The 16,713-nt window shown below is 37.6% G+C and overlaps 1 protein-coding gene across 3 annotated transcripts; it reads left to right on the top strand.

Moving 5' to 3' along the window:
• The first annotated feature begins 18 nt into the window (after positions 1–18).
• On the top strand, positions 19–16,290 carry Wdr53 (WD repeat domain 53). 3 transcript variants are annotated; one of them, XM_046457947.2, is made up of 5 exons: positions 97–120; positions 6,849–6,919; positions 7,063–7,344; positions 12,799–13,419; positions 16,034–16,290. In XM_046457947.2, the coding sequence occupies exons 2-4, from the start codon at positions 6,914–6,916 to the stop codon at positions 13,393–13,395; spliced, it is 885 nt and encodes a 294-aa protein (XP_046313903.1). In that variant the 5' UTR covers positions 97–120; positions 6,849–6,913; the 3' UTR covers positions 13,396–13,419; positions 16,034–16,290. The 3 variants fall into 3 exon arrangements, with proteins under 3 accessions (XP_058439527.1, XP_046313901.1, XP_046313903.1); XM_058583544.1 differs by having other exon boundaries at positions 19–120; positions 6,849–7,344; positions 16,034–16,288; XM_046457945.2 differs by lacking the exon at positions 16,034–16,290 and having other exon boundaries at positions 19–120; positions 6,849–7,344; positions 12,799–13,420.
• The last annotated feature ends 423 nt before the right edge of the window (positions 16,291–16,713 follow it).

Raw genomic sequence — 16,713 nt, 5'->3', positions numbered from 1 at the left:
TGTTCCTCTCGGCCCCGGATGTGACTGTTCGGCTGAGGCGCCTCGCGTTCTACGCTTGGTGGGATTGGACGCGGCTGATGAGGTCATCACTAGGAGCCCAGGAGGAGAAGGGAAACGCAGGTATGAGGCTGGTGCGGGTGGGTTCTGGGTTGCGCTCCGATACCTTTTCAAGCTCTTTTTGCTCTAGTGGCTGCGAGTCCGCTCTCTTGGGCCCCTTTGCTTGCGAAGTTTTCCCGTAGCATTTGGTTCCTGTTAAATCTCCAAATTAACGTATGAAACTTCTCTTTTCCTGCCAGCCAGTTCCTAGCGATGCACGTTCGGTTTGAGTTGGATCCTTTTTCTTTACCTTGGGTATCTGGAGCCGTCTTTTCCTGGTCTGATTTGATCCGTTTCTATACCTTCGGAGGCTGAGGCGGTCCTTTCCTGGTCAGACCCGCTTGTTCTTCTTAAATATCGGTACTTACCAGAATTTCTGACCCACCGTGCGCTCCAAAAGTACATTTGAATACCCTCTACGTTGGAATACCTGGCTACATTTGAATACCCTCCTGACACCGCCCCCCGAAAATTTGGATAACTTCAAAGTGCCGTTTGCGAACTAAATAAGTGCCGTATTTTTTGGACAAAATGTAGTATTCCCAGATCCACCGCTTCGTAGATTAAGGCAATGTGTTGGGGTTGTTTTGTTACTTTATTACTTACTTTATTTTTATGTGGTTCTGAGGACTGAACCCAGTGCCTCACAGGTGGGAGGCAAGCGCTCTATCACTGAGCTATAACCCCAGCCCTTAAGGCATTAATTTTTTTTTTTAATGCTAGGTGGTGATATTTATTTTATTTTATTTTTTTTAAATTTTTTATTGTTGGCTGTTCAAAACATTACATAGTTCTTGATATATCATATTTCACACTTTGATTCAAGTGGGTTATGAGCTCCCATTTTTACCCCATATACAGATTGCAGAATCACATCAGTTACACATCCATTGATTTACATATTGCCATACTAGTGTCTGTTGTGTTCTGCTGCCTTTCCTATCCTCTACTATCCGCCCTCCCCTCCCCTCTTCTCTCTCTGCCCCCTCTACTGACATTCATTTGTCCCCCTTGTATTATTTTTCCCTTTCCCCTCACTTCCTCTTGTATGTACTTTTGTATAACTCTGAGGGTCTCCTTCAAGGCATTAATTTTTAATTAAACATTACAATAGAGAGAATGACATGGAGACCATATTACAGATGGTTTCGTGGAAGGAAAAGAATTTCAGCATTATTTGGTCATAGTACGTTTTCCTAGAGGACCCCAACCGTTTTCTGACAGCCTTTAAAGAACACATAGGAAAAGAACAATAGTCACAGCGTGAGCCTGGCTCCATACTAGTTCTTTTACATCGTTTTTGTTTTTTGTTGTGCCGTACCAGGGATCGAATTCAAGGCCTTGGTGGCACTTATGCAAGTACTCTACTACTGAGCTACATCCTTAGCCCTCTACTCTGGTTTTTATATAATCCTCAAGACAATTCAAAGCTGGTAATTATTTTAATAGTAGGGTTCACAGATTCCCTTAGTGTCACCTTCAGTGTCTTGCAATCTTTATGTAGTAAGAAATCTTGTCTGAAACTTCCTGTGTATAATTTCTTGTTCTCTAATGAAAACAAGAACTGCAACCTCCATCCCTTCTGTTATGTAATAACTTGTTTATTTCCGGTTCCTTCTTCCAGATATCTTTTTCACCAAGCTCAGTAACCCTGAGCTTTTGTTTTTACTAATACCAATGTTACAGCCTTTCAGTCATTTTGACCACTATCCCATTTCTCCACATCATGACCAACTTTAGGAAACAAACCTGTGAAGGAACAGTGACTACTGATTATAGTAATGGTGATGCTAAGGTATTTCCTGAGTTCCAAATAACAACTTTTGTCTGAAAAGCCAATTATGTTTATTTTAAATTTGCAAGAATGAGGTAAAGTTGATGCCTCAGAGAAGGGGATAAAGAATTGTGCAGAATCAACAGATATAAGGCACTGACAAGGTGTGGTGCACTGCAAATGTAGTCCCAGCTACTTTAGAGGCTGAGATAGGAGGACCACTTGAGCCCAAGAGTTTGAGATCAGCCTAGGCAACGTAACAAAACCCTATCTCTTTTTTCTTTCTTTGGGTGTGTGTGTGTGTGTGAGAGAGAGAGAGAGAGAGGGAGAGACTGGCGATTGAACCCCCTGAGCTACATTACATCCTAGCCCTTCTTAATTTTTTATTTTCAGACAAGGTGTGAAAAAGTTGTAGAGGCCATCCTTGAACTTGTGGCCCTTTTCCTCAGCCTCCTGAATAACTGGGATTACAGGCCTGAGCCACCACACATGGCAAAACCCTTTCTCTTAAAAAGGGGGGGAGGCATGGACATTTGAAGAAGTGGACTAATGGACGTATGGCTGGAGAAAAGTGTTGCTAATCAAGATTACTCATTTATTATACTTTGAACTTTATTTTGTCTGAAAGTACAGGTGAGGTAGAGCCTTTGAAGGATCCCATGAGATAATTTTGGTGTTTTTCTAGTCCATCATTTAGGTGACTTTCAGTGGCAGACCATCCCCCAAGTGGCCCAGGTAGAATTTCAAGGGAGAAAAAGGTTCCTCCTTTTTACAAATCTTTTACCTGCTCATCACCCTTACCCTTCCCCTCCTGTTTATTGCCCTCATTCTGTCCTCTAGCTATTCAGAACTGTCACCTGTGGCACTCCGGCACTCCACCCTCAAGTTGCTCTCAAGATACCACACCTTGTCCTCACCCACTTCATGATCTCATTAAGTGTTAGAAGGGAGGACTCTATCATCTAAAGTAATTTATAGGAGGATATTAACTGCCATGCTTGATCCTTTAGGCAACTGCATAGGAAAAGAGAAGCTTATAGATTTGGTACATGAATGTGGGGATACTGGTACTTAATCTATTTCCACTAAGCTTTCTAGTCCCAGTCAGAAAAATAAGAAACAGTAGCTTGCTAACAACTCATTCCTGAAGGATTATTTAATTGAACCCAAATTTAACTCATTTTCCTTACTATCCTTCTACCATAGAGGTCTGTTTTAACACTTCTCGATAGTGGTCTTTGGGTAAGTTCCAAATAACAACAGTTTTATAAACTAAGTAATCAGATGGTTTTGGAGGCTCTTGTTGAATCCCTGATCAATATTCTATATGACAAATGCTGATTGACTAAAATTAAAAGCCTCACTTGAATGTATAGATTTTTTTAAGTTTTTCTTAGCTTTTTTTTTTCTTTTAGCATTTCCAGTAATACATCTTTTTTTTTTCCTGACCAAGCAAGTGACCAGTAAATATTACCCATGTGATTTCAAGATTAGAAATTTAAGTAATTTTAGAGTTTAAGATAGAACTGTTCTTAGATATTGTGGGTTTAATACAAGAGTTACAATTTGTTCCTATGGAAAAATTTATAGAAAACATCATTGTTGGTTATAATAGTGCCTTTAAGCATAATGTCCACTTATTGCCTAACTTCTCACAATTTGAGTTACCAAATGTAGTTACCAAATGTACTTTAAAATTGAATTAATTTATTTCAGAAAAGAATTATATTAGGAAGAAAATCTGCTAAACTTTGTCTGCCAATCAACATTTTTTATTTGGAGCTACTGTGAATAGAATTGTATTAGAGGAAATAAAAGTACTAGAATCCTGTCTCATTCTTGTCTTACCTAAAACCTGAAATCCCAGTAGGGATGCCAAACCTGTATGCATACACAAAAAAATGCATATGATAGAATCAGAGTACAGACTTCCTGAAGTTTTTTGGGGGATGGGGAAGACACGGTATTGAAACCAGGGTGCTCTGCCACTGAATCACATTCTCCAGCCCTTTTTTATTTTGAAACAGGGTCATTAAGGTATGGAGCAGGCTGACCTCTAATTTCTGATCCTCCTGCCTCACGCTTCCAAATTGCTGGGATTACATGCATGCATCACCACTCCCAGCCAGACTTCTTGATATTAAAGTTGATTCACCATCACAAAATTGAGGCCCTAATTTAGTACAGAAGTGATCAACACTCTTAAGAATTAATAGTTAAAATTATTGGTGACTTAAATAGTCTTTTCAGTAGTTAATTTAAATTTCATATTTTAAGTTAGGAAGGCATCTTTGCCAGATGAAGTGTCAGTATGACAGTTCCTGCCTTTATTTAAAATCATAAAGGGGGGCTGGGGACGTGGCTCAAGAGGTAGTGCGCTCGCCTGGCATGCATGCGGCCTGGGTTCGATCCTCAGCACCACATACAAACAAAGATGTTGTGTCCGCCGAAAACTAAAAAATAAATATTTAAAAAAATTCCCTCTCTCTCTCTCTCTCTCTCTCTCTCTCTCTCTCTCTCAAAATAAATAAATAAATAAAATCATAAAGGGGCTGAGGATGTAGCTTAGTGGTAAGTGGTGTGCTTAGCATGCACAGGGCCCTGGATTCCATCCTCGGCACACAAAAAAAATAAAGTCATTTGTCCTTTCTCTTGATTTATATGGAGCTTTTGGCAAGAATCTTTGTTATGGCAGAAGATTATTTAACTACCATTTAAGTACTTCTCAGCAAAAATCAAACCACCAGGGCTTCTTTACCTCCCTCTGAGTCATTTCCTCTCTAAGAGTCTCCTTTAGATCTTTGTTTCAGTGTCTATTTAATTAGTTTCCTCTATATACTAATTTAATGCTTTTGCTGAAAAAAAAGTTTTGGTTTTGTCTTTCTCCCATTTTATCCTCTTTATGAATATTACTGTATGTGATTTTATGACCATGTTTCTGTTACCTTGATTACTAATATGTCTGAATTTTTTTTTTTTTTTTTTGCAGTCTAATTAGTGATTGTGCATGTGAAAGAGATAAAGGAGTGTGGCTACAAGTAGGAGGAAATAAGCAGTTTTGTATTGAGAATGCAAACTTTAGGCACCAGGTTGTTTTAAATGATTTTTTTTTAATTTATTTTTAGATGTAGTTGGGCACAATACCTTTATTTTGTTTATTTTTATGTAGTGCTAAGAACCGAACCCAGTGCTTCACACATACTAGGCGAGTGCTCTACCACTGGGCAAACCCCAGCCCTCATATGATTTTTTTTTGAAACATTATTAGGAAATTATCTCTGTACCATTGGGCTAAATTCAAGTATCTTATCTGAGAGTAGTAAAGCAATTCAGGGAGTTTTTCTTTGGTAACTTCTCTCTTGGACTGTGAAATGAAAAAGTAAATTTGTCCCGATAGATTTGTTTTCTTTTTTTCATCTGACCATTAAAGTTGTATAAATTGTCCTGATTTCCTTTTTTATCCCTTACCAGTAGACAGCTGAGACAGGGCAGTATTATGTGTCAATTCCAGTCTGTATGTCTGGGATTTCTAGAGTAGGATAAATCTAAATTTTATATGCTCATACTATTATTGTATAAGTGCAGATAGATACTAATATAGTTTTAGAATCTGTGAATACATTTAAAAGCTGTACTAAACTATTAATAGCATTTGGTCATTTTCTGTACTTTCAAAGAACACTAACAAAACTATTGTTAAGTGCAAAACTATTGTTAAGTGGAATTGTTAGAAAAGGCTCTTCATTATTTAAATATTTGGAATCCCTTTATATTGGTTTTCATGTATAAATCCTAAGAGACAGGTGTCCTTGACAAATTACTTAACATTTCTGAGATTCAGAGTTTTTGTTTATTTGTTTTTGTGGTGCCAAAAATTGAACCCAGGGCCTTGTGCATGGTAGGCAAAAGTTCTACCACTGACCTACACCCCAGCTCAGTGACTCAGTTTTATTATCTGTAAAAAAAACAAAACTAATCAGAAGAATATTTTGAGAATAAATTGATAATAGCCTATTTAATAAGTCTCCAGTGTCTCCCAGTGGCCCACATTTTTAACCAGTTCTCCAGATGATTAATAGTATAATACATGTTCTAAAATTCTAACATACATCAGAATTACTTGGAAGACTTGTCAAACACATTGCTAGGCCCTATCCCCAGAAGTGCAGATGTATATGCCTAGGGTAAGGTCCAATGATTTCTATTCTAACAAGTTCCTTAAATGATACTGATGCTGCTAGACCACAAAGTGCTATAGGAAACACACTTCAAGACCACTGGTGTAGTATATTTGATGCCATTTTGACCAGCCTAATAAAGATGGAAAAAGTAATAATAGGAATTTGTTTTTGAGTACTCATTATATGTGCTCAGGGTAATATTATATGTGTTTTATATATATTAACATTTCATTTTCTCAATGACCCTATGAAATAAGTGGGTGTTATTATTATACTCACTTTATAGAGATGGAAAATTAGTCACAGAGAGGTTCAGTAACTTGCCCAGGCACCCAGCTAATACATACCTGGAGAAACTGGCCACAGATTTCACACTCTAAAACATTCCTTTAGATCAATCCCCAATGTCAAAAAAATGAAAAACATTACCCAGATGAAAAGTATAATGTGATGATTGTGCAGCCCTCTTTTTAAAAAAGTTTTCCTAGTTTAAAATAAGTTATATTTAGTGTTTATTCTTATGTCTCACGACAAAAACTATAGAGGATCAAGTTTACTTGGGTTCCTGATGGTAAGGGAAGCCCTCTTAAGCATATGCCTACTAGTATACCTCTGCTTTCAACTATTATGCCCTGCATTCAACTAGGTTTTGATAAACTTGATTTTTAATGTTTTTTAAATTGTCTTTAAGCTGTCTTTTTTAAATAATTTAAATGAAATGCTGCTTATTATATTTGTATCCTACCATCAAGTTCTCGTATAAAACATGATATTATAGTTTTTTTCCCCTTTCACAGAGTCTTCGGGGTCATTATGGCAGTGAAGTGGACTGGTGGACATTCTTCTCCTATTCTCTGCATGAATGCAAGTAAAGACGGGCTAGTGGCTTCTGGAGCAGAGGGTGGAGATCTTGTGATTTGGGGTGAAGATGGGACTCTTTTAGGACACATGCAGTTCCAAGGGACTGATGATGTTACCAGTGTCTTATTTTCTCCCTCCTGCCCCACCAAGCTCTATGCATCACATGGAGAAACCATTAGCATACTGGATGTCCGATCTCTCAAAGATTCCTTGGACCATTTTCATGTGAATGAAGAAGAAATCAATTGTCTTTCACTGAATGAAACTGAAAACCTGCTGGCTTCTGCTGATGACTCCGGGGCAATCAAAATTCTAGACTTGGAAAATAAGAAAGTTAGCAGATCCCTGAAGAGACATTCCAATATCTGTTCTTCTGTAGCTTTTCGACCTCACAGGCCTCAGAGTCTGGTTTCATGTGGCCTGGATATGCAGGTGATGATTTTGCAAAGAATACTTGAGTAATTTCTAAATGTGATTTGCTAGCAAAATGATGGTTTTGGGTTGGTTGTTTTGTTGTTTTGTTTTGTTTTAGCACTGCTGTGAACTGAACCCAGATCCTTGCACATACTAAGCATATGCTCTGAGCTATATACTCAGGCCCCAGAATCAAGTTATTGATCATGCTAAATATGTTGCCTTTTCTATTCTGTACTAACATGTCTTCTCCATTTATGAACCTTAAGCTTTATTTCTAAGTTGAATGCTAAACTGACAAAACCTAGTAGATTTTATTCACAAAGTAATCATTAATCCTTTAGTTTTCCTTTATGTATGCTTTAAAACATTTCTAAAACCTCAGGATTCAAATATTTGATTCTAAACAAACAAAGGGAAGTGCAGAAGATAGAATAGATCCACACATTCTCTACAAACTCTGTGTTACACTTTAAAGAAAGGAAAGGAAAGTTGGAGGTCCTGACTCTGTTTTTACTTAAAAATTCTGGAGTACATTAAATGAAATAGTGTGCATTGATGATGACAATCAGAGCATTGTATTCAGTGCTGGGTTTTGAAAGCAACATCACAAGTTAGCCCAAATTCAGAGGAAGACCACCATGAAAGTAGATATATCTAGAAAACACATTATACATGGGAGCTGGAGGTGCTTAGTTTTCTTGAGGGTTGAAAATGGAATATGATAATTTATTTTTTTATACTTTTATTTATTTATATGCGGTGCTGAGAATCAAACCCAGTGCCTCACACATACCAGGCGAGTGCTCTACCACTGAACCACAGACTCAGCCTCGGAATATGCTAATTTAAATGACAGAAGTCATAGGGAAACAGATTTTGGATTAATAGAACAGTTTTTGTATACCTTGAACTTTTCCCTTGTTGGGATGCACTTCTCTTTGAGAGAATACATCTCATATCTACACTACTGCCTGACCAGAATTCAAACCTTAGTCTCTCTGGCTCCAAAGCCTGTTTTTTTTCTCTGTGACACTTGAGGTATTTAAACAGAATATCATCAGGAATGTGATAGGAGCTGGGTGCAATGGCATACACTGTAATCCCAGCTACTTGAAAGACTCTCAGAGTCGAGGCCAGGCTGGTAACTTAGCAAAATGAAAAATAAAAAGGGCTGCGGATGTAGCTCAGTGGTAGAGTGTTCACCTAACACATGTGAGGCACTGAATTTGATCCTTAGCACTACATTAAATAAATAAATAAAGGTAGTGTGTCCCCCTACGACTAATATGTGTGTGTGTGTTAATTCTTAAGGAACAGATGACCTCTAGAAAGTCATTATTTAAAAATGGCCTATATGCCCAACACTATTCTAGGCATTGAAGCTGTATTCTCAATAATATACAGTTGTTTTTTTTTTAGAGAGAGAGAGAGAAATTTTTTTAATATTTATTTTAATTTTCGGTGGACACAACATCTTTATTTTTTTAATGTGGTGCTGAGGATCGAACTCAGCACCCCGCGCATGGCCAGGCGAGCACGTTACCACTTTAGCCACATCCCTAGCCCAATATACAATTTTTAATGCTAAGACTCTTTGTTCCTATTAACCAGTAAAGGTTTTTTTCTTTTCACCTTCCTGGTCGGTGGTCTTTGCCCATCCCTCCTCCTCCTTGTACATCTCTTAGGAATCCATGAGGCTGATTTGGTGTTGGTTTCAATGACCATCTCTGGCTTCATTAAGCTACCAGCATTTAGTTGGAGGGGGGGGCGGTAGTTGGAGAGTCTAGCGGTGGGGTCAGTGGATGCCCTGCAGTGCTGGGATTACTCCCAATCAATGAAGAATTGCCCCACCGGAAGTGTCCTAGTGACTCTGTTGAGGATCATTCTATATGAGGCACAGTTACTTTACAACCTCTAAATTCCTTTCCACTCCTAGATCTTTGACAAAACCCTTTATAAACCTACATTCTCTATCCTTGGGGTGATAATCTGCCTGTGTGGTTGTGAAGAAGCACTGCACAGCCAGGTTGATACCTGTTTTGTTTTTTTTAAGGAGAACAGTTTTAGTGTGTTTTTGACTAGTCATTCTTTCATCTTCCAGCTATTCCATTTTTCATCACTGGCTCATTCATTATTCACTAGGCATGGTAGTTAAATATGCAGAGGTGACCTGTTCTCTTCAGATTAGATGAGGAATGAACATCCAGAATTTTATCATTTTGCCTCTACTTCTAGGTAAGACATTTTAGTGGTAAGGCAGCTGCTAGTTAACAGCCTAGGAAACAAATATTCTGTGAAAGTTGGGTTTAGGTAGTAACCTATTTTGATTTGCCTGGCAAAAATGTTAAAAGTTCACTACAGATTAACTTTTGTAGTGGTCTGTGTTATAGCAATTGCAGCTAAAATCAACTTTTTTTTTTTTTTTTTTTAATTCTGGGGATCAAATCTAATGCCTGGCACATGCTAGACAAGTACTCTCTACCATTGAGCTGCAGCCCCACTGCCATGTTTTCAAGCAATTCCTTCCTTCACCAAAGTTGAAACTTTTTCTATAGTTTTCTTTTAAAAACCTGGTTGTCCAGTATTATTCTAAACTTTAAGAATAGCCTGTCTTTTGGGGAGCCCAAGAACATAGACATGATAGTAAAAGGGCATAAAAGTTATAAAAGTCTTTGTTTTTATTTAGACGGTTTAAATAATTAGGCAAATTGCATTCAAAGAGGTAGAGACCTGCCAGACACAGTGGCACATGCCTTTAATTCCAGCAATTTGGGAGGCTGAGGGAGGAGGATCTCAAATTTGAGGCAAGCATCAGTAATGTGACACCCAATCTGAAAATAAATTGTAAAAGGATTGGGGATGTAGCTTAGTGGTAGAGCACCCCTGGGTTCAGTCTCCAGTACTACAAAGTAGGGAGAAATTTTTGAGCAGGGTCATTTTGATATGTTTGCATTCACTTCTGACAGTTTGCCAGTTGTCTACTTTCACTCCCTTTGACTTTTTTTTAAATATCTTTATTTTATTAATTTTTTTCATGTGATGCCAAGAATCGAACCCAGTGCCTCACAGGTGTAAGGCAAATGCTCGGCTGCTGGCCCCAGCCCCAGCCCCAGCCCTCCTTTTGACTTTTTACAGACCTATAAGCCTCAAACTTTTATTCTTTTCTTTCACTATCTCTAGCTCTCCTGCTTAGGGTGTTAACTGCTCAAACAGGTGGTTGAGAAATGAGCGTGAAATGCTTTGGAGTCTTTGGCAGTTAAGACAAATAAACATAAAGAGTGAGTTGGGGATGTAGCTCATTGGTAGAGTACTTGCCTGGCATGTATAAGGCCCTGCGTTGATCCCCAGCATCAGGGATTGAGGGTCAAAAACCATAAAAGGAATATCTAAGCAGGTACTGTCCAAATTATTAGTACTTGGAAATAACTATAAAATTGGTAGACTCTAAAATTATTTAGCACATTTAGATAATTTAAATCAAATACAAAAATGTTCATCTGCTGAAAACACATTTGGTGCAGTTTGTTTTAATGTCTTAGGAGGACAGAAAATACAGTCCTGACATTCTAGGGCTGTATGAGAACTGGGGTACCTGCCAATCCACTTAAGCTAGCAGATTTCTGTAATGTCAGTTTCCTTGTATTCAGGTTTTTTAATAGCATAACTGATGATCTTATCAGTTTAGATCTGTTCATTTGACTATCTAAACAAGGCTGTGTTTATCCTACTGTCCATTAAAAATGTGAGTTATAAAATGTCTGTTCTTGAAAGGATTAAGAATGTTTTCCTTCTTGGGCGCAGTGGCACAGGCCTGTAATCCCAGCAGCTCAGGAGGCTGAGGTAGGAGAATAGAGAGTTCAAAGCTAGCCTCAGCAATTTAGCAAGGCCCTAAGCAACTCAGCAAGACCCTGTCTCTAAATAAAATATTAAAAAGGACTAGGGTGTACAACCAGAGAAGTGAAAATCTGTGCTCCATTTGTGTTCAATGAATCAAAGAGCATTCTGCTGACATGTGTAACTAATTAGAACAAGTAAATAAATAGCGAAAAATTCTCATAAGCATATTAGTGGTGGTGGGGGGGAAGGACTAGGGGTGTGGTTTAGTGATTAGCATAGATTGACATGGGGGGAATGAATCTGAATATTATAGTGTAAAATTAGTTCTCAAAGCTTTTTTTGTTGTTTTATTTAGCATTTTGTTTAAGTCAGTCTAGTAGATCTAAGATCATGGTAGGGAACAACAACAAAAAAGCCAAATATAAAACCAGGATGTCAAATTAATTAGCAGATACATTTGGGATTTCTCCTCTTTCCCAGCTGTTATATTAGGCAGAAGCAAAGATGAATTAAATCCCTGGAAGCAGAAAATCCAGCATTATATGTCAATTAGTAGATTAGAAATGCAGTATGTATAGGAAAGACGGTGAAATGTGATGGTCATCATTACCCTAGGATGTGACTCTACTTTGTGTACAACCAGAGATATGAAAAATTGTGCTTTATATGTATAATATGAATTGTAATGCATCCTGTTGTCATATATAACAAAATTAAAATTTAAAAAGATAAATATAAATGGTTCCAAAAAAAAGAAATGCAGTAGTGCACACCTATAATCCCAGCTACTTAGGAGGCTGAGGCAGGAGGATCTAAAATTTGAGGCCAGCCTTGGAAAATTAGAGAGACCCTGTCTCAAAATAAAATAAAAATGGGCTGTAAGTATATAGGTCAGTGGTGGAGTGCTTTCCTAGTATGTGTGAGGACATGGGTAGAATCCCCAGTACTGAAAAATAAAAAAAAAAGATTTGGAACTAAATATGGGATAGAGAGAGAATGGGATATGTAAGCTCCTAGGGTTGGTAATTTGAGTAATGGGAAAGAAAAGAAAAGCCATTCCAGTCAGAAATAATTTCAACAATAATCTAGATTTAGTTTATTTAGGACTTTTTATAACAAGCATAGATGAAAATTAACAAATTTCATAATCAGCAGGGTTTTTTTTTTCCCCTTGTTGTTTTGTTTTTTAGACAGGGTCTCACTATTTTGTTCAAGCTAGCCTTGAATTTCTAGACTTGCGTGATCCTTCTGCCTCCTAAGGAGCTGGGACTACAGGCAGTGCCACCCTGCTCAGCATAATCTTCAGTTTACTTGAAATGATGAGGTAGAAAGATATGGAAACTGGTAGCTGCTTAATAATTACACTTTAATGAGTTCTATTCATATCATTATTTAGGATCTTGTTTTGTAAATTCTACCATCCCTTCTGCATTCTAGCTTTAAGTCCAGTTTTAGGTGGCATTCTACTGGCATGTTGTGGTAGAGTCTGATTTGGTTTTTTAAATATTGCTGGGATGTATCCAACTGATCATTCTCAGACTACTTTGATGATTTTATTAGAAGCTGGACAAATACTGTGGTTGAGCAAAATGGCTAGTACTTTGTATGACTGTAATTTCATCTTATTTAAAGGTGATGCTATGGAATCTTCAGAAAGCCCGGCCACTCTGGATTACAAATTTACAGGAGGATGAAACAGAAGAAATGGAAAGCCTACAATCACCTGGTCAACTCTTAAATCCTGCTCTAGCCCACTCTGTCTCTGTGGCATCATGTGGCAATATTTTTAGTTGTGGTGCTGAAGATGGTAAGGTTCGAATCTTTAGGGTGATGGGAGTCAAGTGTGAACAAGAACTGGGATTTAAGGGCCACACCTTGGGGGTGTCCCAGGTCTGCTTTCTGTCGGAATCCTATTTGCTGCTTACTGGAGGGAATGATGGGAAGATAATGTTATGGGATGTGAGCAGAGAAGTTGAGAAAAAACAGAAGAGTCCTGCAAAACATACCCACAGAAAGAAAACTAAACGAGCAACTTACACCAAGCAGGGTGGAAACACTAATGCTTCAGTAACAGATGAGGAAGAACATGGCAAAATCTCACCAAAGCTAAATATTGAACATGGAGAAAAAGTGAATTGGCTCTTAGGTACAAAAATAAAGGGACGTCAAAATATATTAGTAGCTGATCAAACTAGTTGTATATCTGTCTATCCCTTAAATGAATTTTAAATCCAATAAAAACTGTGGAAAAACCTGCTGGCAGCTGGAAGTTTGCTGGGGCCCCTTTGGCTGTGGCTCTCAACATCTCCCCCTCTCTGTTTAAACAACAAGCATGTGGCTTAGGGACCGTGTCTGTTAGGCAGTCCAATTCAACATATGGTCCTTACCCGTCATCGGATGAACTGACCTCTAGGCGTCAGCCTCCTGTCTTAGGTTGGTACCACTGCAATTGGATCATACCCGTCACTGACTACCGGTCCAGCATACAGCCATACTTGTGGATAGGCCTTTGCACCTGTGGGGGGGTGAGGTTCTTTGCCTCACCTCTGTTGGCCCCCAAATTTTAGACCATCACTAGTAGAGGAGGATGCAAAATGCCATGACATTAAGCCAATTGAGGGCTCCTTTGAAAAATTGTACCACCGGTGACATCATCAGCAAAAATACCCCAACACTACCATAAGTCCCTGCACCAACAGATAGTTCACAATGCATACAGGTGAGCTCACAATGTGTCCAGGCAAGTTCTGCAAGCAGTTCAGTGATGGCTATTGTAGAAGCTGTAGATTGGTTTTATCTTTGACTTCACCAGCACTGGGATGAAGATAGGAATTCTGGCAATAATGGCTAAAGAAAAAATTATGTAACATTCCAGAAGGCACTAAAAGAAAACAATTTTCTTAACAATTTACATTGTCTTCACCGGCACTGGGATGAAGATAGGAATTCTGGCAATAATGGCTAAAGAAAAAATTATGTAACATTACAGAAGGCACTAAAAGAAAACAATTTTCTTAACAATTTACATTATCTTTAAGAGAATTATTAAATATAATGAAAAGGAAAGGTGAAAGTAAACAAACAGATCTGTTAACCTTCTTTTTTGTTTACATATTAAAACAATCCTCAACAGTTGTTTACCCAATTTAAATTAAACCATATAAATCACGTGAAAAAAAAAATATTTGGATCCATTTTATCATGAGCGCTCATCATATATGATATATGGACATACGTACATTCAAACATATAACACAAAACACAAGTGTGCACACATAATATAATACATACAACACATAACAATATAGTAAAGGCCTTATAACTTTTTACAGGTGAAATCTCCATTGCAATGTTTAAAAACTCTATAGTCAAAAAATAGAACTGATCAGCAAAACATTAACCTAGGTCTGTATGAGCTCAAAAAACAAAATAGAACTTCATGATATGGCAAAGGGCAATAATAAAATAGATATTGAAAAAAGCATCCTGGTTCTGTTGCAGATGTAAGAATAGCCAAACTGGAGTTTTGGATATCAGTTGTTATGGATTTGAGCCAAATCATCTTCTTTTTGGTCTGTAGAAATCGCTTTAGTTAATCTTTCTGGAATCCAAATCGGCTGCTGTTCTCCCTGTGGAAACACATAAACAGACCCCCGACTCCAGACAATCACTGGGTCAGGACCTTGGTTAATCTCTCTGGAATCCAAATCGGCTGCTGTTCTCCCTGTGGAAACACACAAACAGACCCTCGACTCCAGACAATTACTGGGTCAGGACCTTTCCATTGTCCTGTTACAATATCCTTCCAAAGTACCTTGGGCTTATGTACATTTTTTGGACACATATGCCTTTCCGCAGCACTAAGTCCTGATGAATCCAAATTTAAAAAGTTTAGAGTAAAAAGGGTTATTTTAAGTTTATCTTTGGGGAATATATACCCCTTCCCAATTCCTTCTTTTTGCTTTAATAAGTACATTTTAATAGTTTGATGAGCTCTTTCAACTATGCCTTGTCCCTGTGGATTGTATGGGATTCCTGTTATATGAGTAATGCCAAATGTTGAGCAAAATTGTTTAAAAGAGGTAGAAGTATAACCAGGGGCATTATCTGTTTTTAACTGTTTTGGAACACCCACAGTGGCAAAATTTTGTAAGCAATGAGCTATAACATCTTTAGTTTTTTCTCCGGCATGAAGGGAGCCCATCAAAAATCCAGAAGAAGTATCAACTGTAACATGCAAATATTTTAATTTTCCAAATTCTGGCAAGTGTGTGACGTCCATCTGCCAAATATGGTTAGGTATCAATCCTCTAGGATTGACTCCAAGATTAACTTGTGGTAAAAAGGTCACACAATTTTGACATTGTTTTATTATTTGTCTAGCTTGTTCCTTAGTTATTTTAAAACGCTTTTGTAAAGTATTAGCATTGACATGGAACTTTTTATGAAAATTTATAGCTTCTTCTAGTGTAGAGAAAATATGTATGTCATGTGTAGTTTTATCTGCTAAATCATTGCCCAAACTAAGGGCTCCAGGCAATCCTGTATGTGCCCTGATATGTCCTATAAAGAATGGATCTTTTCTGTCCCAGATTAGACTTTGTATAGTGGAAAGCAAAGAGAAAACAGTAGAAGAAGGGGAAATCCTACCAGCATCTTCAAGAGATACTATAGCATTAACTACATACTGACTATCAGAAAATAAATTAAATACAGAATCTTTAAACATCACAAAAGCTTGTAAAACTGCATTAAGCTCTACCTTTTGAGCTGATTGTTTGGGTACTAAAAATGTAAAAGTTTGATCAGGGGTAACTACTGCTGCTGTACCATTATTTGAACTTTATTTTTAAAACTGTGGAAAAACCGATTCAGATTTTTTAAAAATTCTGCTTCACTTATCTGTAAATCTGTAAATCTTACACTTTATCATGTAAAATCATACCATTTCATTGTATAAATTTTTTTTAAAAGAGAATTTTTTTTAAATTTATTTTTTAGTTTTCCGCGGACACAACATCTTTATTTGTATGTGGTGCTGAGGATCGAACCCAGCGCCACGCGCATGCCAGGCAATGCTTGAGCCACGTCCCCAGCCCTCATTGTATAAATTTTTAAGTCATTTGAACAGAAGAAGATAATTGGATAATATTTCATATAGTAATGACATTAAAATTTGGAGAAAGAGAACTAATATTCATTGAGTATTGACTGTGTACCAGTCATTTTGCATATATTTCATTTCTTATATATATTACATATATTTTATTTCAACTCAATGAAATGAGTGATTTCTCCCATTTTACTGGTACAGGAATCAATAGCTAAGTTAAGTAACTTGAGGACCCAGGAAAATTTTGGGCACAGTTAGTTGCATGGAAAGGCCTTTGGTTGTCTTGTCAAGCCTTCTGACTTAGGGAAGCCCACATCCCTATCCAAAAGTGGTTACCACATTAGTTGTGACATTCGTTATTTCCTTTTTATTTTTGATACTGGGGATTGAACCCAGGGGCACTTTACCACTCAATTACATATTTAGTCCTTTTT

Source organism: Marmota monax, unplaced genomic scaffold (genome assembly GCF_021218885.2).
Source record: "Marmota monax isolate L192 unplaced genomic scaffold, Marmota_monax_Labrador192_F-V1.1 WCK01_AAM20220418_F8-fsc00052, whole genome shotgun sequence".
Classification (NCBI taxonomy): Eukaryota; Metazoa; Chordata; class Mammalia; order Rodentia; family Sciuridae; genus Marmota; species Marmota monax.
The sequence above is the reverse complement of the archived record's forward strand: the minus strand, read 5'-3'. Positions and strand labels throughout refer to the sequence as shown.